At 38.8% G+C, this 17,044-nt stretch overlaps 1 protein-coding gene across 2 annotated transcripts in view; it reads left to right on the forward strand.

The window, feature by feature from the left end:
- The window catches only part of fibcd1 (fibrinogen C domain containing 1), a 109,491-nt gene that overhangs the window by 67,023 nt on the left and 25,424 nt on the right, over positions 1 to 17,044 (forward strand). For both annotated transcript variants that reach the window (XM_035668661.1, XM_035668662.1), the window contains one exon: positions 4,304 to 4,400. In XM_035668661.1, the coding sequence (XP_035524554.1) occupies positions 4,304 to 4,400 (97 nt within the window). The remainder of the gene's footprint in view (positions 1 to 4,303; positions 4,401 to 17,044) is intronic.

Below are 17,044 nucleotides of genomic sequence, written 5' to 3' on the forward strand. Positions count from 1 at the left end.
AAATTGTTTTGTGCCACTAACAGTTTCTTTCTTCAACTGTGCTGACTAGTGTTGGGAGCAAGTTCTTTATGAGCAACTGAACTGTAAGATCCATAGCAGATAGTATTGTCGGCTTATCTGCCTCATGGCTGCAAATTTCTGCATGTTCTTTGCTTGCATGTTGTCAGTGATAAAACAGGCCAGGAGCAAGAGAACTTTTTCATATTCCTACTAACTTCAACATTAACATTAACACCCACACACTTATAGAATCCCGCATGTATATAGTATAGGCACACAATTACAGACACAAACACATACACAAAAAAAACACATGATTAAACAGGTTGTCTGCACATGTACACATATATGTATGTGTTTGTATGGAAAGCCAAAAAGGTCATATTCACCTGAATTTTTGTATGTGCGTTTCTCTGATATATGTATCGCACATATAATGACACTCTAATAGCATTGTCACACTCTCCCAAAATCCTGTGCTTTCTTTCACCTTCTAATTTTCACCGCTGCCTTTCCCTCTTGAAACATGTGAAAGAAAATGACTTGTGTCTCTGTGAGCTCCATGTCTCTGGGGAACACACACACAGAGAGACCTTCAGGGTCAACATGCAATTAAACCTCAGAGGGGCTCTCCAGTCTTACAAGGATGCTAGACATGGAAGGAGGCAGGGCCAGCAAGACAAGAGTGTTAACCTTAATCTGAACTGAACTGCTTGCTGGTTAACCTGCTGCCGTAGAGTACTGCTGCATGTGAACACAGTTTTTCCAGTTTCTCACTGCTGCGGTGATTCCCAGTAGCACTGGTGTCTCAGGTTTTCTATCAGAGCAACGCTAGGGAGAGACGTAGATGAGGCATGAAAGCCAACTCCAAAGATGTCTATTGACCTTAAATACTGGAGCTACCAAAGACTAACCCTATATCTAAATTGAACAAAAGGTTTTTGTCTCATAATTGTGTAGATAGGATCTATCTGCGTCAATGAAACAATGCTATAATGAGAGCATACTGCAAATCATTCTCTATTCTTTCCATTTCAAATCTGTCAAACATCTTTGTCTTATGTCTACAGTGTGTAGCCAGAGAAGGCTTTGACTTTTTTCAGAGTTTTGATATTGTGGGTGATACATTGTTCACTAATCTTTATTCAAATCCTTTATGGCTTGAGTTATCATTGTCTAAAATCTTTTCATAAGACCGACTATAGTCTGACACCTTTCTTTGGTATAAATGTGTAAATAAAAAAAAAAGTTTTTTTCTTAAGTTTCTTGTGATTTATTGGGTTGAAGGGGCACTTTTTGCAATTTCCCTGCCTCCTAAACTGCTGCTAATGCAGTAAGTGCCAGGGAAGAGAGAAAAAACAATTAGGGATGGATGAAAAGGAAAACCTCATTTTTAACATAGTGTTATCAATTTGCAGTCTTCTCTATTTCAGCTAATTTGAAATGTATGTCTGAAGTGGATAAAAGGAAGGAAGGAGTAAGATAAGAAGGCTGGAAGGTCATTATTTCAAGGAGAATTTAGTGGCATGAATGTTTTCAACCTGCAGTTGGCCTCTTAATTTGAGACGGTCAAGCTCTACTGCAGTGCCTTTCCCAGAGATGTTTTATTTTATTTTTTTTTTTTTTATTCTACAAATCTTTGACGTGAATCTCACCAGTTAACCCAAGCACCAGGGGCAGGCTCACTCACAGTCTGTGAGTGCCCTGCTGACATATTAGAAACATGATGACGGTGCATAGTTTCCACTGTCAAATGCCACAGTCTTTTTCCCAAGGTCATTAGTTTAATCAAGACATCCCGATTAATAGCCGCAATCGCATTTAATGTCACCATGAAAATATTTAGTTGAGCTAAACATGTTTTATGAATTAAAATATTGTGTATCAATTGTGGGATGTATAAAATCACAGATGTCTGAATACACAGAAAACAAAATACACTGATGTTGTTGCCACTGAACTGAAATAAGTCATGCCATATGCAGGCCATGACTGTAAATGGTTTTATTCCTTGTTTTATTATTTATATGTGAATTTTTTAAGATATAGAATATGACTAAAAATCGTGATATGTCTTAAATCCCTGAGATTTTTCATTCAGACTATCATTCAGCTTCAGTATTCAGTGTACATGAGCCAAGGATAGTAAGTAGAAAAAAAATTTTTAACACAACATCCGTCACCAGCTCCACTCTGACACATAACTTACAATATCACACAATATTTGTTCTGTTTCATTAGCTGAATAACAGTGTAGTTGACACCACTCCATCTGTGCATTAAGCTGTTCTGTAGCATTACTCTTGGAATGTGAAAATGAGCTACCCTCCAGCCCTGTGTATGAATGATTGATAACGTTATTTTTATGCACTACATACCACACATTAATATTGTAATCTGTGGCAATAATGTGTACCTATTCACAAAATAGATACAGAAAAAAATATTACTTTGCTACAGTGTTAACAGACTGGTGAACAGGTGATACAGTTTCTTACATGAAATCATTTCTAAATGAGTAACACAGGACTACCGTAAATTATTACTTAAGTTAATATCACACCGTCACACCGTCATATTAATTAGTTTTACTCAAATTAAATTTAAGGAGTCAAATTCTGTAGAACTGTCGAGTTAGATTTTCATGTTGGCTTAAGGACGTTAAGAAATATAATAACTGACGTTGTTACAGATAACTGGTCTAATGCACCTTGACTGGGGCAAGGCTTGTGAGAGTATTATGCAACAGCTGATACAAATCCATTTGTTTCTTTATGTTTAATTGATAGCTTCATGCAGCACTCTGCCCACTATAATCTCTGGGAAATCTCTCTGAAACAATTACCATCAATTGTCTCAATTGTATGTTTCAGTTGCATTATAAAGGGACCACAATGGGGTTACAGATTAAACGGATTAAAGGATAAGTGTGGTGATATTGTATATTTTTCTTATTGTCAGCAAATCGCATGAAAAAAACAAAACAACAATGAATTGATCCTACTAACAAGTAAAGTGGGATATCTTATTTCTCAGTGCCACTGACCTCCTTGGTAAACTAACTGTAACTGTTCAATAAATCAATTAATCCACATTTAAAAAAAGTCCCAAACCAATTACTGTCCTAAAAACTACAATGCCTAGCTGTTTTAGGCAATTACTAAAAAAATAGTATTTAAATATATTTGTATGATGTATTTGTTTGTCAGGTTCCTGAAAGAGACTGCTTAACTGATGAGAGGAAGAGGTTTGAATCTGACAACAGAATTTATCTTTATAGATGATCATAAGGGAGGAAATCAATCTTTGGAATCATGTTGGAGAAATTCTGAGAGCTCTGTAGAAGGAGATGAAGAATCTAGCTTCTTTGTGGATAAGGAAGAAAATCCCTACAATCCCTAGATGGTGTAGATAAGTGATGATGATACAGTAATGATGATTAAGATGATCACAATGAAGACAATTATGAGGATGAAAATGATAAGGATGAAAATTTTGCCATTGCTCTGCAGGGTTTTGTTGTTTGTCTGCGCGGATGTTAAAAGCAAATATGGCTGTTGGTGCCATCTGGTGCCTTTTGGTATGTTAGGGGATTAGTCATGCTGAACATAAACTGTCTCATGGAATCTCCTTTGTCATTTCAACATTAACACAGCCTTCCACCAGCGAGCCCTAGACTATTTTCCATCTGCATGCATTTCCTCTTCAGGAGCATATTTCCAATTTCCCTTCACCCTCAATCTGACACCTGGTATGTCAGCGCTTTTAATGGATAGAGTATTTCATTGGGTGATACAGATACTACACCATCACATATGCGCGCACACACAGCTGAGCTAAATTGCTAAATTTGCTAATATTTCCTTTGTTTCTCATAAAAACATACCACGTCATTTCTTCACACACCAGTGCTTTATAGAATTTCATGATTCATGGTACTGAAGAGGAAAAGGAATTTCATTTCTCTTTGTGCATTTAGGATGATTGTTTTATGAATATCATCTCTTTTCTGGGATTTCAATTAAGGATGCAGATTCCATGGCGATTTGATTCAAAGTCAGTCAAGATTTAATGGATTCCTTTTATTAGCTTCCGACAAATTGCCTTTTTAGTAGGAAGAGCATTTGCATTATTCATTTGTGAAAGAGCAAGCATTTATGAGTTCATTTAGTTTAGTTCTAGATGAGCTCAGCGACCAGGAGTGGGACTTACAATGACTCATCACAGAGGAGGATGAAACACACAGTGTGAGATGAATCTCATCTGACCCCTTACCCCTTGCCTATCTGTCTTGGCTGTGTAGGTGATCCAGCGCAGGGAGGATGGCTCGGTCAACTTCTTCAGAGGATGGGAGTCCTATCGGGAGGGATTTGGCAAGATCACCGGTGAACACTGGCTTGGTAAGTGGCTCAGGTGTGTGTATATGTGTCAGTTCATGTGTGTTTGGCAATGTGTGTACTGTGGGCTATTATACCACAGCAGGCCAAACACTGGAAAGTAGGTTATTACAAAGTATTGTCAACTTTGGTCAAATATAATTGTAGTTTGATCCTAATTAAAATACTTTATAAAACCTTAATCACCGTATCAACAAAATAATGATAGTCACTATGATTCAAAGTCACAAGTACAGTACTCCACCTCAAAGAAGAAAGAAAAAAGACACTCTCATAGAGAGTGAAATAGCGGTGGTGATGGTGATGGAGCGAGATAAAGAGATACCCAAAGAGAGGCAGGCAGAGAGAAATTAGATGACTTTGGTCCTTCATATCATCAAGAATTTGGTAAAAGCTGTAGTTCTGTGACAATGAAAACCACTTCAGTGAAAGCGACAAAGAATATTGCCGCAAATTAAAAGGTGTGTTCAAAGTGCCACCTTATTAGAGCTGTCCGTCCAGCACCGCAAAATCACAACACATGCCAAAAGACCAGCAATTCAATTACAATATTTTTATTTTTCACATGAAAAACACAACAACAGCATAATTTCTTCCTTTTTTTATCTTACAGCTTTTAACGCTTGCCTTCTGCTTAAAATGTGTATTTTTGTGCCTCTCCAAATCCTTGTTTTTTTTGCTGGCAGCATGAGTCCATGCCTCCCCTCAAACTTGACAGGAAAAGAATGCCAGCACAGAATGAATTCAACTGCGAAATTGTCAACTTTATCAAAGCCAAATCTCTCGTCTTCACACCACTCATTAAATGTACCAAAATATTTCTTCTTCTTGAGGGGAGGGTACTCTTCAGCTTCATCATGGTCATTCTTGTGGTTCAAAGTTAGCTGATTGCTCTGGTGATGGAGTAGCAGTGATGACACCAACAACATATTCAGTACATCTTAATTGAATTAGACTTTCATATCAGATATTGTATTTATTAATACATTAATACACCAACATGTTAAAAAAAAAAAAACCTCCCGGAGGCCTGGATGGGTTTCAGAAATATACAGCTTGTACTTTCAATCATAGAGTGGCCTTGTAGATTCTTTTTAATTGGCCTGACATTTGTTCAGGTAACAGGAAAGCATGAGACACAACGTGAAAGCAGGTTTCTCACTTGAGGTGTTAAGTATGGAAATTGCAAAGAAAAGAAAAACAACGCAAAAAAAAGCACATATGAGGGTGAATACAGGACAGGTGACTGAACTAGAAACAAGTGCAGCTGAGGAGTTTGACTCTGTGGCAACATCTAATCACTGTTTTCACACACATAATCAACATCTCGCTGGGATCTCAGTCTTTGATTGCTGCATAAACTCAACTATTATCCCTGTACACCAAAACATCCTCAGTGACATGCCTCACTGCTATGTTGTTTCTTTCTTCTTTGACTGTTTCCACAGTCTACATACAGTATAGAGGTGAACTGTGCTTTAAATACTGTTGTTGAAAACATGACCTAGGGCTTGTGCTTGAATGGTGCACTTCTGAACCATTAGACACCATTCAAGCGCTGACTCTTTTAGTCCTGATCCCACAACCTTCAGGGCTGCTGCGCTCCCACTTAACACATGCTGTACATACTGTGACTGCACTGTGATTCATGGCTAACTGAATGAGTGAAATTGTGATGGTGTCAACACTCTCAAGCTGGCCAGATGCCCACCAGTGATTACTCTTCACATTGAACAAAGTTGATGTGAAAACAACTTATCTTATAAACTTCATAAAACCTGTCATTAAACAAGAAGGTTCATTGCCCAATCAGCATCCATGGGGAAAATATTGGGATAATAAGCGGTTTCATGTTCTCATAAGTGCATTACTGATCACCAAATCAGGTCTGCTTACACAAAAACGCCGCTCCCAAAAATGCTAAGCGTTTGCAGAAATGTTGTTTCCTGAGGAAATTTGGCTTGAACAGCAGAGTGTTAATGAGCTATCACCATGGTAAGTCTGTATATCTTTAAAACCTCTCATCACAGTTTGCTAAAGATCAGACTGGTAGAGGAAGTGGAGCTTGAAGGAGTCTATTTCTGTAAAAACACAGGGTCAAGGTCATGGACGTGCCATACCACAGCTGAGCTACTCTCCCATCAGCACTCTAGATTAAAGCACACACATACACTTTAGTGTGTGTATATACACAATACTGTGGACATTTATATGGATATGTGGGCAGCTCAGCATTCAAGCATGCAGAATATTACAGATTAATAAGGAAACATGGTCAATTATTTGTTTAATTTTATGTATCATCTCAGTTTATGACTGTTACAACACATCCTCACTCTCAACTCGTCAAACACTAGATGCTAATGATCCAGTATTTTTATGATATGCAATTCTGCACACCGTTCACTTTGATTACAATGGGTTTGCGTAGGTTGGAAAATCCAGATTAATCCAGAAAAAGCACATCACTGATTGCTTATTTCTTACAAACCTGCTCCATTTGTTTCTACAGTTATGTTTGAGGTGGCTGTTATGTTTTGTTGTATGTTGTTGTAGTGGTGGCACACTATTCACTTTAATTACAACAGGTTCATGCAGGCACAACAAATTCAGTTCATTTTGCCACAGACACCAAAAAATAATTTGTGTATCCACTCTGGATTTGGATGTGCTCCAAAATGTAATTGGTTCTAACTTGGCCCATACTACACCAGTTTCATGAATATCGTGCCAGTAGTTTTTCCCACAGTCCACAAAAAAAAGCATAATCTCTTTGGCAGAGATAACTTATTTCTACACAGACTAATCTGCACCCCCTACAGGAAAAGAAAGGTGCTCCACCTGCAGGTAATACATTTTACAGCGGTAGCTATTATTTAATGTAGTGGCTGTTTTATCAGTTTGTTATTGGGATTCTTCTGATATGTTACGCTTGAAACATCTATTAGTTAAAGTAAAATACAGCAGTAAAAAACAACCACATTGTATCGCACTAACCTTCATTAGAAATTAAATAATCCAACAGAAGTTTGTCATTTATTTTGGTTTCTAAACATCTATGAACTAGTCATCACATTAACCCATTTCAGGCACTTGTCCATCACACATGAGCCAAAGTAATGAATAATTCACAATCTGTAAATACATTGGAAAGATTTGGGACTGCCGTTCTGTAGTTCTACAATATTAGCTGGGTCTGCATGGTTTTAGGTTCTTCACCACCTCTGTCTTTGCTACACATAGAGGACTGCTTGTTTATACTGTAGCGTTTGCAGAGTTTATGTGAATTAATGGAGATCTAGGTCTCTTTGCTGACCTGAGGCCATTACAGAGTGCAGCCCATAATAAAAAACGTGGTTAGAGTGCCAGCTAGATCTCCCTATGGTACGCTAGGTAGGAACATGGTGGGAATATGGAAAGCTCAGGATTTAGCAGACTGAATTTGAATGAGCCGGCAGGCTACTTTGAACCTTTCAGAGTACCCTTGCTCATTCAGGGTGTGCTGTTGTCTCGTCACCCCCATCATCGATTACCCTCAGGGCAAAAGTGAAAAATGGATCCATGCTTGCCTGCAGCCTAGAAAGAAATTCATTGCAGCTTCCTCCAGCAGACCAATTGCTCACTACCTGCCACTTCTAAAGATCTTAACATTTCTCATTATCTTAACAGCTAAATTCTGATTTCATTTGGGATTTTTGCTTTATGTTTTTAATATCTAATAGTATGATGGCAACGATAATAGTCATCAGAAGAAAAAAAGAGGACAGTTCTGATGAGAAAATGAAGAATGAGAAAGGCAGACACATTAACAAATCCTGCATTCTGTGATTATTTTTTGAAAGTGGCCATCTTCAGTGCATGCCATAGTTCCTAAGAGATGTGAAGGATGACTCAATCGCACATGTGAGAATGTTCTAGCTCATTTGGTATCACATGCATGAGGCAAATGAGAAGGGGCCAGTTCTGGGGAAATCAATAAGCATATATTTCTGTTTGGCAGTTTGGCAGCTTAGGTGTCAATTAGTTGAAATGCCTATAGATTTTAATCAGAGTGTCAATTCTAAAACTGCCACAGCAGTGTATCACTCAGTCTGATATTGTTTAATGATGAAGGTGTAGGTTTATAGTGGGTTATGGATAATGATCAGGTCTGCAACCTCAGTTTCTGTTGTGGTATAGTTCTTGCTTTGATGTAAAGCATGAATATTGGATTTGGATTTTTTCTTTTCCTCTTTAAATTGACATCATGCATCAGTTTTTTTGCAGTTATGTGGATACTGTTTATGTCAAGCATGCATATGGCAAATAGAATGTGGGTCCTATGGCTTAATAGAAATAAAATAATGTCTGCATGCTGTGTATATAACTATATAAACTAACATATTGCTGAATAATCTCTCCCAGAGGAGCATGTATAAAGAACATAAAACTAGGTCAAGGCAATTCCATTGTTGCCATCAAATCTATTAGACACCCGGCCCCTGAGGCTGATGTAGACTTGTCTACCTGTAATATAGGTCCTGAAACAGTTTAATGCTGTCCCAAAGAGACCAACCTAGTTTTCCAGATGGCCTATTACAATAACACACCCTGGTCTGTAGTGTTGAAAGCGGCACTTAAACGCAGCAGAAAGAGGATAGACAAATGTTCTGTTGTCATATTCATGTCCTCTCTCCTGCCTTTACGTCCACAAACTGCAGCTATAATTCATACTTGTGTACAAACACAATATTATAACAAAAAGTCAAAGTGTCACTTCAGCTAGTGTGTGTTGCAGAATTATGGAATATCAGTCTAAAGTTGACAAAGCCAATTTCCAGTGACATTTTGTCCTTTTCTTTTTGTGAAACCTATCAAAACATTCAGAAGAAATGTTTGCAAAGTGTTTTGAAGGCTATTTGTCAGAAAGTTTAGTTGTTAGTCTAGATGTCATTTTAGCTCACACCACCAGGTGTATGAAGGTGTAATTGTAGGAGAAGCTTTAAAGTCAGTATTATTTATTACTGTTTTATATATGTATACTCAATCAAATGTGTTGTGGTTTACCCTTTCTATACGAAGAAAAACAGAAATACTTAACATTCTTGAGCAGTAGGCCTACTCAATTATATTAATCAGTGGAGCATTAACAGCTTAATCAATAACTCTAAATGGAATTCTAGTTTTCTGGTAGCTCCAAGTTATAAGAATTAATATTCATTTGTTGTCATACCAACTGCTGGATTGGATTTCTGTCATCTGTTTTTTTATTTACAATAGAAAAGAGTTTGCCTTCCTCCCTTTTCATTCAGTTTTTCATATCTTGTTCATACTGCAGTCATTTTGCCATGCAACTTTTTTCTTTAATCAATACACATATTGTGTCATATAAAGTCATAATAGGTACAAGAATTATACCAATAGTGTAAAACCCCAAAATAAGAGGTAAAGCCAATTCTCTTTTTTCCTTTATTTTTTAAGCAAAGTGAACAGCAGACACTGCACTCTGATTGCTGAAGCATTTTGGTGAAAAAATGTTGATTGAGAATGTGTGACCCTTATTATTATAGACAATACAACTGAATGAATATTTGCTATTTGAGCAATAACATAGCCCAACTGTTACTCTTTAACAAAACCAACAGGGACTCCTCACTCTCTGTTGCACTTTGAGTAACATAAACTGGCGAGGTGAATCCACCCTGGACATTGCATTATGTATCTGCCTGGTTTTCTACTCTAAGGAGTGGACTACGTATCAGAGCTGGTATATCAAAGAAATTAGGTGAGACAGAATCTGCTTTTATATAAGTGAGGGTTGGTGTATTGATGTCACTGTGTTGCCCTCACCTTCAAGCTCTTTTCATTTACGGTAAGCCGTTTTATTCACCACAGGAGTGTTCCTCCTTTATTCTGGCCAGTGTTTACATCAAGCCTCAAGCCTGTGTGAGCAAGGGACCGCAGCGCTTGGCTAACCAGATAACCAGTATGGAGCAAGATCACCCAGACTCTCTTCTCATTATTCTGGGGGATTTTAACAAAGGAAACCTCGAACTGCACAAATACAAACAGTATATTAAGTATCCCACTGGGGACAGAAACACGCTGTCACACAGTATTAAAGGATGCTCACTTCTTCGTCCCCTGTGCAGCTTTGGAACCCTCTGATCACTCATCTTCTTCCAACTTACAGATGAAAAATAAAAATCCAGAAAGGTTGTGGTGAACGATGTGGGAAGACGGGGGAATGATTTGACTAGACTTTCTGATACTGTAACGTGGTAAAGCGTCAATGTAGATGCATTTCCCACAAAGACTTTTACCAAAGCCTGGCAAAACATGGTGTCCACAGCAGTGGGAAATAAATTAGAGCAGACAAAAGAAACTACGCTAACAAGCTAAATAACAAAGCTCACACATCTCCCTCGTCTTACCACACAACCTCCTTCCTCACACTCCTGCCATTCAACCTGCATGCTGCATCAGTAAGGAGGATGTCTTGCGACTCTTTCAGAGACAAAAGACCAGAAAAGCCCCACGACCAGATGGCGTCTCACACTCCTGTCTGAAGGCCTGTGGTGACCAACTGGCTCTCGTCTTCACACAGATCTTAAGCAGACCACTCAATTTGTGTGAAGTTCAAACCTGCTACAAATGCTCCATAATCCTACTGTTTCCCATCAAGGTTACATGACAGGAGCAATGACTGCAGGCCTGTTTCCTTCACATTGTTGGTCTCAAAACTAAAAAACTATTGTTGGCCCACCATAAGCACATCACAAGCCCCCTGATGGATCCCCTGCTGTCTGCCTACCAGGCAAACACATTGGTTAATGAAGCAGTAATCAGCATCTATCCTGAGTTACTGGAGGCAAAGATACTAGTTTTTGTCCTCAAACTCTTTTCCCCAAAATAAACTCACTCAACTCATATACAGTAATCCACTTCTACCAGTGGATAACCAACTTCCTGAAAGACGGGAAGCAACAGGAGAGGCAGGGGAAATTCACATTCCACTCTGGTGTTCCCCAGAGATGTGTGTTGTCCTCACTGCTCTTTTCCCTCTACAGAAATGACTGTATCTCTGGGGATACTAGTCTTATCTTAGACACAGCTCCCCATTTCACCTTCTTCACTATATTCAAAACTGTGGCTGCCATGGGAATTTTTAAGGTTTAGACCAAGCTTTATAAAAAAGGCCCAGCAGAGGGTGTACTTCTTGTGCCAGCGGAGAAAGTTGCATCAATTGCAGATGCCTAGATTGGTCACAAATCAGGAAAAGACAGTCCAAAATGGAGAAAATATCACTGGCACCAACCTGCCTACCCTCCAGGACTTGTACATCAGCAAACATAGTTGCAGACCCCTTTAGTACTATTTAAATCCTCCCTTCTGCCAGGTGCTTCAGATTAAAGGTCTACAAGGCACTGTTTATACAATCCCACATCTGCCTTCTCCTGTAGGAGTTTCAACTATTACCACCCCACTACTGCAGATGCACTATGCACAGATTCTGATCACTCTCGCCCACTATACCATATTGTGGTGAAAACCTGTCTGCCCCATCCCACAGGGAAAATAAGACACATGTAGCCCTTATGGATTGTTTTAATCTTAAATAAAAATGCTAATATGGTTACTCAACTGTTTAATAAGCCAGCTGTAGAAGACGTGAACTGAAAATAAGCCTTTATTAAATTCCTTTAAAAAAAAAAAAAAACAGCTTCAGCCTGAGGCAGTGGGAACTAAAAGTGGATGAAAATGTTATGGATCGTGCCCCTGTTTCTCTGACAGTTTATGTCATTTCCCATAGCAAGAGACGCAAACCAGATGCTGTAATGTCAGACTTCAGAGCATCATTGGTAGTGTTTTTGTTTCAGATTGGATTTGGCTCAGGGGTTGTAATTTTGACAAAATGTTACTGATGTTTAAACAAAATGTATGTAACCAACTGCACAACTAGTATATAAAGAAAGAAAAAGTAGTTAAGGTAGTTAAACAAGGAAACTTAAACTGGAACTTAACCCTATTTTGTGCCATATTTGGAGCATATCATAAATGTATATATAAACTTTCATCCCACTTTCATCCTGTGTTGATGATCACTGGGTAAATGGATCTGCCTGTATTAATGCCGCAGCCTTCTAATTCAAATCACTGCATCGAAACAAGCAGGTACAGAAACAATTTCTTTCCATGTAGACAACTCATCTATTTTTTCCCATCTCTTATTTAGACCCCTTTTGTTGTCATACTACCTGTATATACTGTTACTAACACGGCCAGAACCCTGTATTTACAGTATACCTGACCTGTATGCAGTACATGTTTGGCTGATTTTTTTTTTATACTGTGTAGCTGTATATTTGTTAGTCTGTATATGTTTGTTTAGTCACTGTGTTATGCCAATGAAGAGGCTCCGAACTTGTAAGCATAATTGACCGATACAGGTAGTTCTGATTTGGTTTTGTTCATTAGCATATAATTTTAATGAAGGAAAAGAGATAGCCCAATAGGCTTAACATCTGACATTATTTCTTTTTTATTACATTTCAGCACCACCAAATAACATACAGTCATTTTTCCCTTCAAGTATTTACTGATTCTCTTTTTACTGAGGATGCCCAGAGTATGTCATATCATCATATATTTGTGATGGTCCCCAGCAGTGCGAGTGGGAGAACAGTGTAATAAGACCCATGTGTCTCGAATTCTCTGCCTGGAAGTTGTCCTCTATGTGATGAGTGCCTCGTTGTGATCTAACATTCCTCGGCTGACTGCCTCATTAAAGATACACTTACAGCTGCCACTGAGAAGAAATAGAAAAGCAAACCCTTTTTTCCCCTCCTATACAGTCTTTTCTTCTGCCTGTCACTAAAATTGCCCAAAATTCTGCAGAAAATTGCAGTGTTAACCACTTTACATACTGCTCACCTTTAACGAGAGGGGCATATGCGAGTGCTATAATTGAGCTCTTAGCCCGCCCTGAGTATTGTAAGCTCATGTGATTATAGGGAGGTGAGCCACAAAGAATAAGACATTTGCGTGTTTGTGTGTGTTTATGTGAAAGTGAGGGTGCAGATAGGAGTCAGACAGAGGGATGACTATAATTTGGAGATGGGCGTTTGACAAGATTGGTTGCCTATGTCAGTCCTAAGCAAGTGAGTGCCACTTCACAATAGGCAGCCTGGAAAGACTGAGGAGACAACCATGTGTAGTGACAGTCATAAAAATGTTAAAGCAAGGGTTTCCGTCAAAAAATATAATCACATTTTTCTTGTAAGTAACTTCACTGATGCTCACTGAGTAACAATTAAGGAAGACACACTAAAAAATGCAGCGACAAACACACCCACGCTCATCTTTACTCACACAACCATACCATACACTACCCATACTGTGTAACTGCCAAACATGCCTGTTGTCTTTCTTTTGCTTTTTTATTCCCTTCATCCCTCTCCTATCCTGAGTATCTTTATATCATTTCTGTGGCAGAGGTCCTACCCATGTTTCTCAGATCAATGTGAAACAGCACACCCTATGGCAATTAACTCCCAGTCTGTAGAAGTACTCAGAGCTTAGAGAAGCAGAGGAGCCACAAACAGCAGGGGAGCCCATTCATCTTCAGTCTGGAGAGAACACACTGTCCGCACACATCTCAGTCCCATTGTATGTGTGTTCATCTCTAGAACACACATACAATGGGACTGAAAGAATAGATGTGATGAAAACTGGCCAAAAACGCTCATTCTGATGAGTTCTTGGTATCCCAAGAGAAAAATAAGGGCAAAGCATTGAAAGTTAGTGCAAGTGTTGTTGAACCACAGGAACCACTGATGAAAAGATCATAATAAGGCAGTGATTTTTAGCTGCCATTGCCGGGAACTCTTTGAGCCACAGAGGTATTTGACTTCTACCACACTGCAAGATGCCCATCCGCATTTTCTCTTATGAAGGGCTCTTAAGGGCATACATACACCGCCTAAAGAGAACAATGCATTTGTAGACAGGCTGCTCACCAGCATCTAAGAACATCACAAATTTAAAACATGTTGCAAAGCAGCCATCTTGTACAGAGTCACTCGACATGTTTACCTTATGTGAGTATTTCTCTGTTTTTTTTATTATTTCATTCCTCCTAATCTTTTTCTTTCCCACGGACCCATGCATAAACACATCCTTACACACATTTATCCTCCACAGCTTGCCTCTACCACAATGCAGCATCCTGAGGCTTGTATTTGTATTCTTGTCACGCAGTAGAAAATCTAAAGAGGACTGTATCTACAAAAGAGAGCACAAATCAAAGAACATCACAATTCCTGCGAGGATGACAGCCCATTTTGCCTTTCTTTGTGTATTTTTTATTTTTTTTCAATTATTTTGTCTGTGGACAGCTTTGTGCAAGTGAAATAAGCCAGAGAAGGTCGGTATAGCCAGGGAAGGAAGAGCCAAAACATTCAATCATACTCATGGGGGCTATTAATAAACCTCCCCTCTTCTTCACCTTTACTTTGCATAACCCTGAAGTCCTAGAGAGAATTGCGTCACAAAACTGCAGAAACATCCATGTTAGACAGCAACGCTTAAAAAACATACCTGTTCCAAGAGATAGAGGAGTAAAAAAACCCAGCTAGAACAATTGCTGTAGACGTGCCTTGACCCTGTCAATGGTTCATCTGTGAAAATCTGCCAAACACTCCAATCATGTGTTGCTGCTTCTTCTCCCAGCTTGGCAGCAGTACCATGGACAGAGCAAGGTCAAGGGTCAGTGCCTTTCACCACTCACAGGTTAGTGAAGAGAGGGGGATGGAGCATTGATCGATTGTTCTCTGGGAGATTTATTACTCCAGTCTTTAATAGATTGTTGATGCTTCTGCCTCATTTAAAGGCAAGACTTTCAGCTGCTGCACAGCTTATGCCAATGTCCATGCCCATACAATTTGTGAAAATATATCATATACAGAGACATTAAGAGAGTTTGACAGAGAGGACAGGTGAAAAAATTGGAGAGATGATGAGTGCAGAGAAATTGGTGAGGTAGCTAGAAAAGGAAACAGATGAGCGACTTTAGCGAGGATTTGTTAGTGATTAAGCAGTCGCACACTGGAGTAAGAGAAGGGGAGAAGCAGTGGTTCAGGAGGGAAATAAATCCAATAGGTTGTTAGGAAGGAAGACCTGAAAACATAAAGTAAAGAAGGGGCTAAAGCTGAAAAAAAAAATCAAGAAAAGTTATGTTTTTTACATTTTTATTCATCACAAATTTATGAAACAAGTAATGGACTGCTTCCAGGTGCAGACTACATTAATGTATGTTTTTTCAGTACCTAATGAATAGTGTTTTGCACTATAAATGCATATTTCAGCCAAGACATGCACATGCACATGTACATGCATAAGTGCAAAAAGAACTGAGTCTAAGTATGCACAAGCTCATGTACATGCACAACCACAATGTGCAAAATAAGCTGATTTGAGACTGGTGTAGAGTCAATAAAGGCTGCTACCTTGCAGGAAGGTCACAGCTTAGAGAAACTCTCCACAAGGCTCTACACAGTCTCCCCCTGAACTCTCTCTGTTCCCGTTAGAGGGAATAAATAGCCTCATTATTCCACCAGGTGCTCACCATCCATCCCTGTGTGTCTCTTCCATTGTTTCTTAAAAACTCCTATCACATTGCTGTCAATACTTGTCATTCTGTTTGCTTCTTACAATAGTCCCCATAGCCATATTGTAAGAATTATTGGACATTTTAAATTATCCTCACAAGATAATTTGCCGTTTGTCTATTGTGCAGTGTATAACTAGTCCTTATGATGCTTTGTTCTGTCTGAGGAAGCAAATATTAAATTCAAAAGCCTGTGAGCTGTTTGCAGCAGGTGACATTAGATCCCCCAGACTCCAGAGAAACAAGTTGTCAGTTTATATATCCTGCAACATATCAGTGTGCTCTTTAAACCCAATTGTGTTCTAGTTAGCTGGTGCTCTTTATACGAATCATTAACCACTCATGCCTTCATGTCACCACTGTATTCACAAAGCATTTATAGAATTACTCTTGATGTACGCAATGTTGTCAGCTGCATCACTTTAGCTTATTTCGAAATAGGATGTCAAGACAGTGTAGAGCAGCCAATGATTATTTTACCATCCCATACTGGTTGACACTCAAAGTTCATACACATCACTCTAGAATTTTTTATATATTTATCCCAACCCAGTCTCATATAAAAAACACGTACTCTGGCTAAGTGGTCCAAAGTGCAACAAACGTAAGGCGGTTCACAATAATGGCGTAAGATCTTGTATCACTGTTCATGTTTTTCTGCCTATCATATCTGTATATTATTGAGTAGCAATGTACAACATTGGCCGTTACAAGAGCAGGATTGGCCCACGCTGGTCTCCTGTTTTATCCAAATATCTTCATTAAACAAACATTGTTGTCTTCTCTAGCAGTAAGATCATATACATGCAAGTATAATTATTTATTAACAGTGTGTGCATATTTGATATACTTGGAACGATAATATGTTTTCACAGACCATAAACGGGAGGACTACAACTGGGGTGCTGATGCACACAAGTACGAAAGGGCGTCTAGGATTGAGTTTTTAAAAAAAATCCAGGGTTTTCCTAAGATGAAGTTGTAAGATACTTAATTGTGG

Source organism: Morone saxatilis, unplaced genomic scaffold (assembly GCF_004916995.1).
Source record: "Morone saxatilis isolate NCDOM2014 unplaced genomic scaffold, NCSU_SB_2.0 Contig21, whole genome shotgun sequence".
NCBI lineage: Eukaryota > Metazoa > Chordata > Actinopteri > Moronidae > Morone > Morone saxatilis.